At 36.8% G+C, this 15,998-nt stretch overlaps 1 protein-coding gene across 2 annotated transcripts in view; it reads right to left on the bottom strand.

Annotated features, from left to right (window-relative positions):
• The window catches only part of RDX (radixin), a 74,829-nt gene that overhangs the window by 46,369 nt on the left and 12,462 nt on the right, over positions 1-15,998 (bottom strand). For both annotated transcript variants that reach the window (XM_028105802.2, XM_028105803.2), the window contains 3 exons: positions 10,367-10,435; positions 9,258-9,328; positions 1,570-1,653 (listed from right to left, as the gene is read on the bottom strand). In XM_028105802.2, the coding sequence (XP_027961603.1) occupies positions 1,570-1,653; positions 9,258-9,269 (96 nt within the window). In that variant the 5' untranslated portion in view covers positions 9,270-9,328; positions 10,367-10,435. The remainder of the gene's footprint in view (positions 1-1,569; positions 1,654-9,257; positions 9,329-10,366; positions 10,436-15,998) is intronic.

The following is a 15,998-nucleotide window of genomic DNA, read 5'->3' as shown; positions in this document are numbered from 1 at the left end:
TCATTTAATTCTCACAACAACCTTCCAAGGGAAGAGTGCTATCATCATCCTAACTGTACAAATGAAAAAAAAAAATAAGGCAAAAAGAGTAATTTGTCCCAAGTCAAACAGCTAGACCTGGGACTCCAATGCAGGCAGTGTGGCTCTAGAGCCCACACTTTTAAACTACTACACAGTTCTGCACTATAACAAATGTGGTTTCCTTTCTCCTGGTATCTAAACTAAAGCAATTCTACTTAACAAAAAAACAAGTAATTTATTTCTCAGTATACAATACCAAAGAAGCCCACTTGCTGATTAGTTTTTGACTACCACAAACATTTTTCTCACTATAAATAACATTTCAACTGGTTATGAAGTAAGCACAATGAATGCTTAACTCCATTCACATTTTTATTCAAGGAACACAGATGACATATTTAGAAATAGGAAGCCTAGAAGAAATCAACAGAAGTAGGTCACAGTTCACAAGGTAAAATATGTACAAGGTGTTTACGATGCATGCAGCTGCTTATGATTTTAAGAATTTGTTCACTCTATTAAAAAACTTTTCATCTTACAAAAAACCTTATCAGGGCTTTCAAGATCATCAATTACCTATTCAGGAAGATTAAGTATACTACTCTGTCAAAAAAAGAAACAACTTTCCAGGAATTTTAAAATTTTAAATATTTTAGAGATCAGTATGTGGTAGTATGACACCTAATAAAACCAAAATATCTACTAGGTAACTTACTGCTATGTGCTAGAAACTGTCTCCTGTTCTCTAAGGTCAAGCAGGTCTGACCACAGACTACTACTCTCCTGCCCAAATGTAAAAGTTCATTTAAATATCCTCCCCTGAGTGTCATGCCCTCATCACCTTCCTCCCCCTTATAATCATCAAGTCACCTTCCTAATCACTTGGCCTCAGGGCACCAATCTCTTCCCTCCCCTTTTCAGTAAAACATCACTTAAAACATTACTTACAGCATCACCTGGGGAGCTTAAATAAATAAATATTAATGCTTCCAGTAGGCCCCAGAGAATTAAATCAGAATCTCTGAAGGTGGTCTGCAAGCACTGCCTTTTTTTTTTTTTCAAAAGCTCCACAGGTGGCTCAAATGTGCACTCAGGAGTGAGGAAAAAAAGACAAGACCGGTAATCCAAATTCCTCAGCATGACACCCATGGTAGCTTGTCATAAGGCTAGGACACCGAACTGCTGTCAGGTGCCTACAGACAGACGATGATTGCCTGCCTTTGCTCCCGCCATCCCCTCCATTGGGGATCTCTACCCACTCCACTAAGTACAGAATGTTTTCATTCCTTTGAGTCCTCATTACAATGCTTTGCTTAGAGGATGTTAAAGAAATACCTGCTGATAATTAAAAAGTCCTCTCTCTCCAATCTAGGAATGAGAAAGAATAGCTCTACAGCTATTCAAGATAACTGAAAAGGTACCGTGAAAAATTCTAAGGGCCACACTGTTGCAATACCAGTAAAGTTACAGAAAAACGTACAAAGAAGTTGCAATAGCTTCATGTTGTATGTTGTCAGAAGTTGCACACTTCATGTGGTTAAATGATACCTGGTCAAAAAGCTGTTTGCCAGTAGTATTGGGCTGAATGGCAAATTCCAGCTCAGCATCCATGGTGGTTACTCTTACGTTGATCTGCAATAAAAACAGAAGGGAAAATCACTAGGAAAGAAAATACACTTATTATTAAACATGAGGCAATATTTTTATCTGATTTATAAAATAAAGTATAATATGTAGGCAATAAAGAGCTACTCCATAATTGTACCTAAGATTTTCTTTAATAAAGTGATAGTTTGATTTTAATCACAGGAAATCTTAAATCTATTTTAAAAAGAAAGAGCTTACAAATCCTCTTTTAAAAACATTTATTGAGTACTTGGCATACACTAGGCACTAGGCCATGAGCTTTCCATGTTCTCATTTAGCCCCTGCAACAATACTAGGAAATATGCTCATTTCTATAGAAACTGAGAGTTCCCCATTACTTGCCTAATGCCACAGGGATATCAAACAGCAGAGTAGGTATTTCAGGAGAAACATAACTCCAAATTCTTTGAATGGCATTCACTATTCCGTATTTTTCTTTTTTTTTTTTTAAAGATTTTATTTGATTCTTTTTTTTTTTTAAAGATTTTATTTATTTATTTGAGAGAGAGAGAATGAAAGACAGAGAGCACATGAGAGGGGAGGAGGGTCAGAGGGAGAAGCAGACTCCCTGCTGAGCAGGGAGCCCGATGCGGGACTCGATCCCGGCACTCCAGGATCATGACCTGAGCTGAAGGCAGTCGCTTAACCAACTGAGCCACCCAGGCGCCCCAACTATTCCGTATTTTTCAACACAAAATTCAGATACTCAGTTTTATTCTACTGCAAAAGTATTCACTTTATAAAAAGCATTCATCGAATGACCTTGTATTTGTTAGACTCATAAATTCTTTTTTCCATAAATACCTTTCTACAAAGCTGGACATTTCACCAAAAACTTAACATGCCTTAACTAAAATAATTTTAACTCCACAGTAGCATCTTCACTTAGAATTCACCATCATGTGGTACAAATCGATCTTTAACTTTAACTCACACTATTCGAATTCTAAATCTGACTTATTTCTCCTTTACATTTTTTTACTCATTGTTAACAACCGTGCCTCTGCACATGTAGCTTTTATCTGAAATACCTTCTTTAATCAAATAAATCTTATAAATCACCAAACCTTCTGTGATATAATAAATATGTATTTGGTCTTCATTCTGTTTCCTGGCAGAGAGCCCCTAAAACCTTTGGAATTTCCTGATAGAAGTGAGTTGAGTCTTTTGTTATTCATAATAAGCCCCTTTCAACAATACCTGAGTTTATATTAATGACTCCTAATGACTCACGATGGACCCCTGACACCTTCAGGATGCGGCGTGCAGCCAGAAGAACCAACCATGTGCTTAGAGCCATCCTAACCTCCAGAAAGAAGTTGGGCAGTGAGTTAATCATCAATGGCCAATAATTTAATCCCTTATGCCTACATAATGGAAACTTCATTAAAGCCTAAACAAAGGAGTTCACAGAGAGTTTCCAAGGTGGTGAATGCGTCCACATGCAAAGAGAAAGATGGACCGCAAACTCTACAAGGACAGAAGCTCCTGTGCTCAGGACCTTTCTGGACCTTGCCCTATGTACCTCCTCTTCATCTTTCATTCATATCCTTTATATTAACCAGTAACAATAAGTAAAAGTGTTTTCCTGAGTTCTGTGAGCTGTTACAAGGAATTACAGTACCTAAAGAGGGGATCACGGTAATCTCCAATGTGTAGCCAAGTTAGAAATGTGGGTAACATGGGGACCCACCACTTGTGATTGGTGTTTGAAGTGGACAAAGTCTTGAGGGACTGAGCCCTTAACCTGTAGTGTCTGTGCCACTCCGGGTAGCTGGTGTCAGAATGAATTAAACTGCAGAATACACAACTGAGGTCTACACGGAAGTAGAGAATTGCTCGATGTGGAAAACTTATACATCTATTACCAGAAATTTTGAGTCAAGAGAAAGTTTTCTGTTACCCATAAATCTACCATTCAACTTAACTAGAAATGGCAAATAATGCTATAGATACCAATGTATTTCTTGTGAATTTCTCTGTCCCAATCCGACAGGTAAGCACTAAGAATAGTTTCACCACAAATGTAGGTATCTCTATGTAAAATATTTAGCTTTTCTTGATTTTTAGCTGTATTAAAGTTGTACAGTACTGGCTAAGAAAGTCTTCTTTCTTGATGTGCGCAATGGTTGAGTATATTTATTTTATGAAAATTCAACTATACACAATACGTTCTTCTCAGTATGTATATTCTATTTCAATAAATAAAAAGTTTCAACAAAAATTATACCACATGGTAGTTTTGTTTTCTCACCATTTGTAAGCGCCACTGATTTTCCTGTGAGTAGTTGCAATTCATTTATTTTTACTGTTATACAATTACTGCTGGGCAATAATTTACCCATTTTCTTGTCAATGGATATTAAACTGTTTCTAATTTTTTGGCTATCAAGAACAATACTGTTATGAACATTCTTGTGTATGACTTCTAGTGCATATGTATCTGAGTTTATCTAGAAGTATATACACAGACAAACTCCTGGGTGATAAAGTATACAAGCCTTCACCTTTACTATTTAAAAGTGAACTGTGCTCCAATATGAACGTATCCACTTACACTCCATCAACAGTACATAAGAATTCCTGCTGAGCTGTATTTTCACCAACAGTGGGTATTATCCGATTTTTGAAACATTTGACAATACAGTGGGTGTAAAATGACATCTCAATATGGTCTTACCGTGCAGATCTCTGATTCCTAAAGAGGCTGAGAACATTTTTGTATGTGTACAATGCAGAATTCTAAGACAGTCCCCATGATCTCCATCCCTTGGTGTCACACTCATGATTATGTTACATTACACGACAAAAGGGATTTTGCAGATATACTTAAGGTTACTAATCAGTTGACCTCAAAATTGGAGCATTATGTGAGTGGAGCTAAGCTATTCACAGGAGTCCTTTAAAAGCAAAGCGTTTTCTCTGACTGACTGAAAAAGTCAGCGAAATTCAAAGTGTGACAGGAATTTGACATAAAAGAGGTTCTCCATTACTGAGTTGGAGGGGCCAGGGGGCAAGGAGCCAACTCCAGCCTCTAGGAGCTAAGAGTGACCCCTGGCCAACAGCTAGTAAAAAAATGGGAACTTCATCCTCCAGTAAAGAAGGATGGATCATTTTCGCAAGAAAATGAATTCTGCCAATAGGAATAAGCTTGAAAGAGAACCCGAGCTCCAGATGAGAATGCAGCTGGGATAAACCTTGATTTCAGGCTGGTGAAACCCTGAGCAAAGAACCTAGTTACATCATCCCATATTTCTACACACCACACTGTGAGATAATAAATGGGTATTGCTTTAAGCTACTAAATTTGTGGTAATTTGTTATAGAATAAAAGAAAACTAATATGGTACATTTACTGACCAGTCTCCCCATCTTTGGGAAATGTCTGTTAACATCTATTGCATATTTTTCTATTGGGTTTTCTTTTTCTTTTTACTATGTAGGAGATCTTTATATATTCTAGATACTGATCCTTTGTCAGTTATTTGTATCACAAAAAAATCTCCCAGTTTGTAGTCTGTCATTCTACATTATGATGTATCCTTCTTTATGTATTTTTTTAAGATTTATTTATTTATTTGAGAGCGAGAGAGAGCACAAGAAGGGGCAGGGGTAGAGGGAGAAGGGGAAACAGACTCCCCACTGAGGAGGGAGCCTGACGCAGGACTCGATCCCAGGACTACGGGATCATGACCTGAGCTGAAGGCAGATGCTTAACTGACTGAGCCACCCAGGCACCCTATGGTGAGCATATTCTTAATTTTAACGTTGAATTTATCAATGTTTTACATACAGGTATCAATTATTTTGGCCATATTTAAGAAATCCTTCTCTACTCTGGAGTCATAAAGATGTTCTTAGATTTCATCCTAGGGGCGCCTGGGTGGCTCAGTTGGTTAAGGGACTGCCTTCGGCTCAGGCCATGATCCTGGAGTCCCAGGATCGAGTCCCACATTGGGCTCCCTGCTCAGCAGGGAGTCTGCTTCTCCCTCTGACCCTCTTCCCTCTCGTGCTCTCTATCTCTCATTCTCTCTCTAATAAATAAAATCTTTAAAAAAAAAACAAAAAAAAGATTTCATACTAAAGTTCTGTTTCTCATAATTTGTCTTCGATGATTTTTGCTTATGATTTAAGGTAGAGATCTAATTTCATTTTTTAATATCTATAGGATAATGATATAGGGATTCAAAATAACTAAGTGATGTATACTGATTAATTTACTTCCCGAAGACTATTATGTCACAGATCAAACGTCTATAAAGTACAGGGTCTGAATTTGTGCTCTCTATTCTATTGCTCTGGTTGACTAACAATTCTGTCAAAACCACACTGTTTTAATTACATTTTTAAATAAGTCTTGCTATATGGTTGGAAATGTCTCCCCTCATTATCTTCAAAACTTGTGAGCTATTCTTGGCTTTTTGTTCTTGTTCCTGCCTTCACACAAAATCGTAAACTTTCAAAATACCCCACTATGATTTAAATTGGAACTACACTAAATTCATCAGTACCTTCAGGTGAGAAATAACATCTTTTCAATATTGACTATTCCTATCCATGCTGCGCATTGTCTTCTTTAGCATTTTCAAAAAAGCGTTTATACTTTTCTCCATAAAAATCATATTAATCAGGGTGCCTGGCTGGCTCAAGGTCTCAAGGACTCTTGGTCTCAAGGCTGTGAGTTCAAGCCCTCTGCTGGGTACAGAGATTACTTAAAAAAATAAAATAAAATCTTAATAAAAATCATATTAATCATTTTAGATATCTTTCCCATAAATCACTATGACTTTGTCACTATGATAAATTCAGGTCCATAATCCCGACACCCCAAAAGCATCAAAACAAGTTTAGTAGCTAATTTTAGCAAAACCTTAACATGAAGTAATGTGAGACTATCTGGTGGATTATTTTATCCCATTTCAAATGAATATTTATACAATGACCTATAAAAGTACTAATGTTTCTGAGGTGATACACCAGACCTTGAGGGAAGCTTCATGACATAATGACATATGAACATAATGTATTATATATTTTTTCTGAAATCCAAAAAATTCCAAATACTGAAACTCATCTAGCTTAAAGGGTTTCAAACACAGGATTGTGAATTTGATGAAACAGCTTGCCAAAACTGTTTTTGCTTTTGTAGAAATGCAAGTGATTTCTATATTGATCATTTTATCAGTTCCCTTGCTGACTGTTATAACGAGCCTGTAAATCCTTTTATATAAATCAGGGGTCAGAAAATTTTTCCTACACAGGGCCAAACAGTAAGTATTTTGTAGGCTGTACCGTCCGTTTCACCTACCCCACTATGCTACTCCAGCAACAAAGCAGTTACTACAGATCATAAACAGCAAGCACACCACATTCCAATAAAACTAGTCACTGAAATCTGAATTTCATATAATTTTCACAGGTGAAATATTATTGTGGTTTTTTTAATCCACTGAAAATGTAAAAGTCATTATTAGCATTAAGCTGTACAGAAACAGGTGGTGAGCTGAATCTGGCCTACAGGCTGTAACTTGCCAATCGCTGATTTAACAAAGAATCTTTACATCTTCAAATAGTGTTTCCTTCCTTTCTTGTCCTTCAGCTTTTTTTTTTTTCTGTGCAGGTTTCCCCATTCAATGTTGAATAGGAACAATGATAGCATCTTTTGTCTTGTTCTTGATTTAAAAAAAAAAAATTCCCATTGTTAACACATTAAAAAGAGCTTTTGCAGTTACGCTTTCTTCTATACCTAGCTTAAGAAGTGTTGCGTTTTTGTTTTTAAATCATGAATAGTTCAATCCTAGAACTCCTCTTTCTGAATTTATCTCCTTTAAACTAACCATGTGATTGTGGTATAGAGTGCTTGCTATTTGACCACCAAATTCTAACAGAATTATAGCTGGGTATATGGCTACTGAGCTACAGAATCATTTCTCAAGGTCTCTTGCAATTAGACATGGCTCTATGACTAAGTTCTCACCCATAGAACAGGACAGAAGAGACACAGGCCACTTCTGGGCTTCGGCATAAAATAACGAGCATGCTTCTCTATGCTTTTTCCTCCCTTTGCCCCTGACTGACACCCAGACAAAGCAGTAAATTTATTCCTAAGTATTTTATGCCTTTGATGCTGTTACAAATGGATTTTCTTACTTCATTTTTCAATTGTTGCTACTAGGATATAAGAAAGGCTACTGATTTTTAAAAATACAACCTTGCGTCCAATTTTGCTAAGTTCAGTTATAGTTCTGGTAGTTGTTTTTTAGATTCCTGAATATTTTCTACATAAACAATTATACCATCTGCAAATAGAAAAATTTACTTCTGGGGCGTCTGGGTGGCTCAGTCCTTAAGCGTCTGCCTTTGGCTCAGGTCATGATCCCAGGGTCCTGGGATTCAGCCCCGCATCGGGCTCCCTGCTCAGCGGGAAGCCTGCTTCTCCCTCTCTCACTCCCCCTGCTTGTGTTCCCTCTCTAGCTGTCTCTCTGTCAAATAAATAAATAAAATCTTTAAAAAAAAAAAAAAGGGAAAGAAAAATTTACTTCTTCCTTTCTGGTGTTTATGCCTTTTATTTCTTCTTCTTCTCTCCCTCCAACAATGCAAAATCACACTTTGTTACCTACCTGCTGAGTCTTTAAAGTAATTCCAAAGAGATATTCATGCCAGAAAACGCCAATAGCTATAACCAATGATTTTTTTTTTTTTAAAGATTTTATTTATTTATTTGACAGAGAGAGACACAGTGAGAGAGGGAACACAAGCAGGGGAGTGGGAGAGGGAGAAGCAGGCTTCCCGCGGAGCTGGGAGCCCGATGCGGGGCTGGATCCCAGGACCCTGGGATCATGACCTGAGCCGAAGGCAGACGCTTAACGACTGAGCCACCCAGGCGCCCCAACCAATGATTTTTTTAAAAAGATAACTGGCCCAAAGAAACATTGAAAAAAACACCCCAAAATTGTTGGATGAAGTTTAAAAACATTTATGCCAAGAGAAAAGGAATAAACCTTGTCAAAAACTATATAATTATAAAGCTAAATAAAAACATACACACTCCCTTAAATTAAAAAAAAAAAAAAAGACTATATAATATCAGCATCAGTATCACTAGCACCGAAGCTAGAATTATGAGAAAATTAATGCATGGATCCTTCCAACCTCTCATTACTTCTTCCTGTAACAAGAAGTTACTATTTACTGAACAGTGGATGTGTACCAAATTCTTCTCATTCTCACCAAAGTCCCTTAAGTAACTAACTACATCTCCATTTTTTATAGGAGGAAATTAAGAATTGGAGCCTGAAGTAACCTATCAAAAGTCACGGAGGGGAAGTAGCAGAGCCAGGATATGAACTAAGACAGTTTGGCTCCAGAACCCATGAATTTTCATCTTCACTGTAATGTTACCTCTACCTCTTCTTCATTGGCTCACAGAGTACTTCGTTGTAACCACATTAATCTAAAACAAGCCATAGCAGTATCAGTGCCTTTTTCTTCCCAATGACTCTACCATAACATTTTGCCTTGTTCCAAAAGGAATTTCATGCTACTGATATTTTATTAACTAAGTAGTGGTAAAAGTAAAATACACTTACTGGTTTCGGCATTGTCCTTCTCTTTTTGATCACCTTCCTTAAAAATTCACTTTTATGAATTCTGATGTCACCTTCAGTTAAAGAAAAAAGAAATCATAATGGATCTATTACTTTTCTATAATGCTTTGATTTTAATATAATTTGTACAGAATAAAAATTAAAACATTTTAAATTGAGTTAGAGCTCTCTAAAAATAAAAAAAAATAAAGCAACACAGAACTCTCTTATTCTAATTTTCAATGTCTTTTATTATCATTTCACCTTCTCTGAAAATATTTATAGCTGTGATTTAAAACAGCACACATCTCGGGGCACCTGGGGGGCTCAGTCGTTGGGTGTCTGCCTTCGGCTCAGGTCATGATCCCAGGGTCCTGGGATCCAGCCCCGCACAGGCTCCCTGTTCAGTGGGAAGCCTGCTTCTCCCTCTCCCACTCCCCCTGCTTGTGTTCCCTCTCTCACTGTGTCTCTGTCAAATAAATAAATAAAATCTTTAATAAATAAATAAATAAATAAAATAGCACACATCTCAAACATAATCTAAAGCATACCGATCACCAACTGAAGTTTTAATTTACTCAGAGACAACACATAGCAAGGAAGCAAGACTGCTAAGGACCCAAATGCTGTCTCTGTCCGCATCCGGTTCACCTCTACACCCAGCCTGGGAGAGGAGAGGGATAGTAAAGGGGAAGATATTTCAAATTATAAAGTGATGAACTCAAGAACACTTTTTAACCTTTTTTCTTACTGACAAAGACAAAAGGAAATTCTGATTAATATAAACTCTAGAAAATTATCTTTTCCTTTTTTTAAAAAAGATTTTATTTATTATTTATTTGAGTGAGAGAGAGAAAGCATGAACACGTGGAGGGAGAGGGAGAAGCAGACTCCCCACTGAGCAGGGAGCCCAATGCGGGACTCGATCCCAAGACCCTGAGATCATGACCTGAGCCAAAGGCAGACGCTTAACCGACTGAGCCACCCAGGTGCCCCTTATTTTTTCTTCTTGAAAGTTGAAAAACCTGAGTGAAAATATATTGAGTAGTTTATTTACCTAAGGTGTATTAAACAGCCACAGAGCACACACTAGCAATCTGCATGCTACTCACCGGCAAGCTGGTGGCCTTCACTGAAATTTAGAGTTGTCCTTGAGACCACTGTTAAACTTTATCTTCTCCCTGTAAAGCAAAACAAGTTAATCCTAATCCAAGAAAACCATCATGCTATACTCTTAGGGTAAATGTTCTTAAAAACTTCTAACCAACCAACCAAAAGATCTAACATTCTTAATCATTATTAGTTGTCTAAAAAAATGACATTATTCCAATTTGAAAACCTTCAGTGAGGTATATTAAATTATTACTTGTAAATCAGCTTCCATTGATAATATGTCTACCAAGAAAATTTCATCCATTATACTAGCTTCAACTAAATTAATATACAATTAATTGTTTTAAAACTTCAGTGTCAACTGCTTTTTAATATGCTACAATAAACCTGAATATTCTCCAAATTGAAAAAAAATGAAACATCATTTCCCTACATTTTACTCAATCATGTGCCAAATAAACCTCTCTTTAAAAGAAACCTCTACCTGAGACACTTTTTATCTAATAATTGAGCTAAGAAATTCATTTCCTTAACTCTTAGCTAGGAAATGTTAACACTCTCTCCCTACAGTCACCTACTTTCAGGAACCTAATGTGCTTCAGACGGATCTTTTCATTCTCTATCCTCTTTTCATTCCACTCCTATTGTCTTAAATTCATCCTTATCATCTCAGGTCTTAAAACATCCTCAAAACTGACCTGCTTTTAACATCTGTAAATTCCCAAATCTGTATCTCTAGAACTTGCTTGGCTAACTTGCCTTGCTCAATGTCTAGATTATCTCAAATGTAACACGGCCAAAACACTTGCATCTCTACCTTACAGCCAAATCTGATTTTCTACAAGTCTTGGTGACCTATTTCTAGAAGTTATCACAGTATTCCCTCATGATTTTTTGTATCTACTATGTTGGCAGTTATAATCTTTTCATTCCTAATACTGTTAAATTTTACCTTCCCTTTTGCTTGATTAATCTTGCCAGAAGTTTGCTTAATTTATTGATCTAAAGGCCAGCTTTCAGTTTCGTTGATCTTCTGTTTCTTTTATTGTTCTTTTTTTGTTAATTTCTTTTTCCTTATCACTTTTCATTAGTTGGCTTTACTCTGTGGCTCATTTTCTAATCCCTAAAATTAAAACTTTAAGTAATTCCCAATTTTTTTTCTTTTCTAGTATGTGCATCAAGGTCATAAACTAAGTATGTCCAAGGCAGCGCCATATACAAAGTATCTCCCTATTTTGTCGAGAATATTTTAAAATAACTTTTATCATTTGAATAAAGTAATCAAGTATGTATTTATAACATAAGTATATTTAAATATTTAAAGAATCTATAAAATATTGAAACAATACTTTTACCTTCATCTCTTATTTCACAGAACTCAGAATTTCTTTAAACTCTTCACACAAATGAGACAGATTATACAAGCACTTTTTGAATCAGCATATAATACTATTACTGAAATTTTTATCCCAAACCACACAATCCATTCATATAAAACATTGGGAATTTCTTTTCCTATTTGTACTGTTAAGAGTATATTTTCATATCTACAGTGTAACCACTGTATTGTTTTTTTTAAAAACCAGATCTGTTCTAGATTTGCCTTTTTTTAATGCTTAAACCACTTAGCAAATGAACTCTGTGAGCTTTCCAAACTCACATTTGGAATTTCGCATTTCAGGTCAAAGTGCCTGTTTTAAGTAGTGCTTTCAAGCCCAAGGAAAAGAACAAAGCAACAACAGAGTTCCTAAAAACACAAATATAAATCTCCTTTTCTGGGGAGTATATTTTTAAATGCCTCGCCTTATATTTATTTATTTTTTAAGATTTCTATTTATTGAGAGAGAGAGAGAGAGAGAGAGAGAGAGAGAGAATGGTAGAGAGCATGAGAGGGAGGAAGGTCAGAGGGAGCAGCAAGACTCCCCGCTGAGCAGGGAGCCCGATGTGGGACTCGATCCCAGGACTCCTGGATCATGACCCAAGCCGAAGGCAGTCGCTTAACCAACTGAGCCACCCAGGCGCCCTGGCTTGCCCTATATTTAAAACCAAACCATTTTACTGAGCAAAGTAAGTCAATCAGAGAAAGACAATTATATGATTTCACTCATGTGGAATTTAAGAAACAAAACAGAGGATCATAGGGGAACGGAGGGAAAAATAAGACAAAATCAGAGAGGGAGACAAACCATAAGAGATTCTTAACTCTAGGAAACAAACTGAGGGTTGCTGGAGAGGAGGTGGGTGGGGGGATGGGGTAACTGGGGGATGGGCATGAAGGAGGGCACGTGATGTGATGAGCACTGGGTGTCATATGCAACTGATGAATCAGTGATCTCTACCTCTGAAACTATTAATACATTATGTTAATTAATTGAATTAAAATAAAATAAAATAAAATACCATTTTTCTAAGTATCACTTTAGTGATTTCCCACACAGGTTTTTATATGTAGTTTTTTCAATGGCTCTACAAGTTTCCCTTTCCAGTTTTGATCTCCAATCATGACTAAGAAATTTTTTTTAAAAGATTTTATTTATTTAAGAGAGAACAAAAGTGAGAGAGAGCACAGAGGGAGAAGGAGAAAGAAATTTTTTAAATTTTCAAATGGAATGGTTACAGGTCTGGGAGCAAAGTGCTTTTTATTATTTATTTCTAACTCTACTCTACCATAGTCAAAGAATTCATTAAGACTTCATGTTGGGCGCCTGGGTGGCTCAGTCGTTAAGCGTCTGCCTTCGGCTCAGGTCATGGTCCCAGGGTCCTGGGATCGAGCCCCGCATCGGGCTCCCTGCTCAGCGGGGAGTCTGCTTCTCCCTCTCCCACTCCCCCTGCTTGTGTTCCCTCTCTCGCTGTGTCTCTGTCAAATAAATAAAATCTTTAAAAAAAAAGACTTCCTTTATGTTTATTACATGGTCAGTTTAATTTCATTTCTAACTGTTCTGGCTATAAATGACAATAATGTAGGTTTTGCATTTGGTAAGTTAGATCAAGCCAGACCAAGTACTTAATGTTTTGTTTATAGTTTCCCTACTGTTGCTCATTGTAGTCTACTTAAGCAACTTGAGAAAAAAATGTATTAAATTTTCCCAAGTATGACTGTGGATGTTAATTTCTTCTTATAAATTGTCACTTTTTAATTTCTATTTTTTTAGGCTATGCTATTAGGTGAGTATAGGTTTAGTGAATTCTCCAGTGAATATTTCCTTTTTCAATTAGGTAATAATTTAATTGCATTGAGAATTCTAAATTGTTAGTCCCTCAGGATTTGGAGGACATTATTTTTCTGGCATCTGTCACTGCTGATGAGCTATGTATGTACTGTCAATCTAACTCAATTCTCTGAGATAATCTGCCTTTTTTCTTGGCTTTAAGGAATTTTTTCGGGGGGTATTCTTCGGATTTGCTTTTATTTATCTCGTTCAGAATTTGGTAAGCTTCCTTATTCTGAAGACACATGCTTTCCTCAAATTCTGGAAAAACATTAGCCATTGTCTCTCTCCTCTCTTTTAATTCAGCAATTCTCATTGGACACATACTGCCTATTTTATTCTCTAGTCCATACCTACTCTTTCATATTTTCCATTTCTTTATCTCTCTGTGCAACATTCCTCTACTTTCTAATGTTTTACCTCTTCAATAGTTCGGCATTTTAATGATCCTATGCTATTTTATAATTTGTTTTAAATCTTCCTTTGATCCCTGTTTATTTTTTGTCACCGCAGAATTTTTGTTTTCAGTTCATTATGGTTTATTTCTTTATAGAGTTTGTAATTTTGGACAGAAAGCTCGTGTCCCTAACCCACTACCCAATGTAGGAGGGTAAGCCCTGAATTGTGTGTATATATATCCCTACAGAGGTATTTCAGGTTTGCTCGTACCAGAGTATTAGGAATTAAAAAAAATTTTTTTTTATTCTTTTTTAAGATTTTATTTATTCATTTGAGAGAGACAGAAAGAGCACAAGTAGGGGGAGAGGCAGAGGGAGAGGGAGAAGCAGTCTCCCTACTGAGCCGGGAGCCTAACATGGAGTTCCATCCCAGGACCCGGAGATCATGACCTGAGCTGAAGGCAGACGCTTAATCATCTGAGCCACCCAGGCGCCCCTAAAAAAAAAAAAAATTTTTTTTTTTTTTTTGAAGAAGGACCTGGCTGGGCGCCTGGGTGGCTGAGTTGGTTAAGCAACTGCCTTCGGCTCAGGTCATGATCCTGGAGTCCCGGGATCAAGTCCCACATCGGGATCCCTGCTCAGCGGGGAGTCTGCTTCTCCCTCTGACCCTCCCCCTTCTCGTGCTCTCTCTCAAATAAATAATAAATAAAATCTTAAAAAAAAAAAAAAAGCACCTGGCTGGCTCAGTCAGTGGAGGTTATGACTCTTGATCTCGGGGTCATGAGTTCAAGCCCCATACGGGGTGCAGAGATTACTTAATAAATAAATAAATATTTTTTTAAGGAATTTTAATTGTCCTAGGCCAATTTTTACATTATCACATCACCATATCTGATTTTATATTGCATTACCATATCTGACCCCAAAGCTACACACTAAAGAAGTTAGAAGACACTCAAGAGAGCTTCCACAGGTACTGATCATGTTACTTATTAAACTATACAGCTGTTTTAATCTTCCTGTGCAATCTCATCAATAAAGAAGAACAAGGGAAAGAAAGTGAGAATTATATGTCAGACTATATAAACTAAGTTAAAGCACTCAAGTTATAGGAAAAGTAGTTAACACACACAGGGCCAGCTGGGCTGGTAAATTAATATCAAGTATGTAGGTTTGCAGAAATTTTGAAGTTATATATTAATCTAATACTGGAATGAAATAAAGGTAGTTTTTCCTTTTCCTTTAAAAAATAATTTATCCAAGTTTTCAATGTTAGTTATTTCAAGTTGTACTCTGTAAAAAGGACGTTTCAAGAAAAAAATTGATATTAAAGTTTTAGGTTTAGTAAGAGAGCTCTGCAGATATAGAAGAATAAATGTATCATAGGCCAACACACATAAAACCAGGTTTTTTTACACAAGCGAACTAAGCTTTTAAAACTTCCAACAAACCTAACTCAACTATATGAACTGTGGGGGGGTGGCTAACAAAAGCCTCCATAAATAAGGATATGGTGGACTTCTAAAAATGCATGTTTTCAGACCAGTGTTTCTCTCTCTTCAAGATCAGGTTAGTCTCCACCTTGTTTTTTGGTTTTGTTTTTTTTTTTTAAAGATTTTATTTATTTATTTGTCAGAGAAAAAGAGAGCACAACAAGGGGAGCGGCAGGCAGGGGGAGAAGCAGGCTCCCCGCTGAGCAAGGAGCCAGACGCAGCAATCGATCCCAGAACCCTGGGGTCATGACCTGGGCTGAAGGAAGATGCTTAACCAACTGAGACACCAAGTGCCCCACCCACCTTGTTTTATTTCAGTTAATTATAAATTATCTGAGAAAAAGAATAAGGTTCTACCACTTAATTTACCAGCTGAACACAATGTGATTACTCAGCAACAATGCCCTGTACTTAGAGAAGACTCCACAGTTGTATGCTCTTTTACATTAATTCTCTACTAACAAAAACCAAAGGAGACAAGACATGTCACACTATGGCTACTTTATAGTTGAAGAAACAAGGTCAACTGTA

The sequence above is a fragment of the Eumetopias jubatus genome, unplaced genomic scaffold (genome assembly GCF_037043125.1).
Source record: "Eumetopias jubatus isolate StellerSeaLion01/CBP00866 unplaced genomic scaffold, mEumJub1_p1.0 scaffold_13, whole genome shotgun sequence".
Classification (NCBI taxonomy): domain Eukaryota; kingdom Metazoa; phylum Chordata; class Mammalia; order Carnivora; family Otariidae; genus Eumetopias; species Eumetopias jubatus.
The sequence above is the reverse complement of the archived record's forward strand: the minus strand, read 5'-3'. Positions and strand labels throughout refer to the sequence as shown.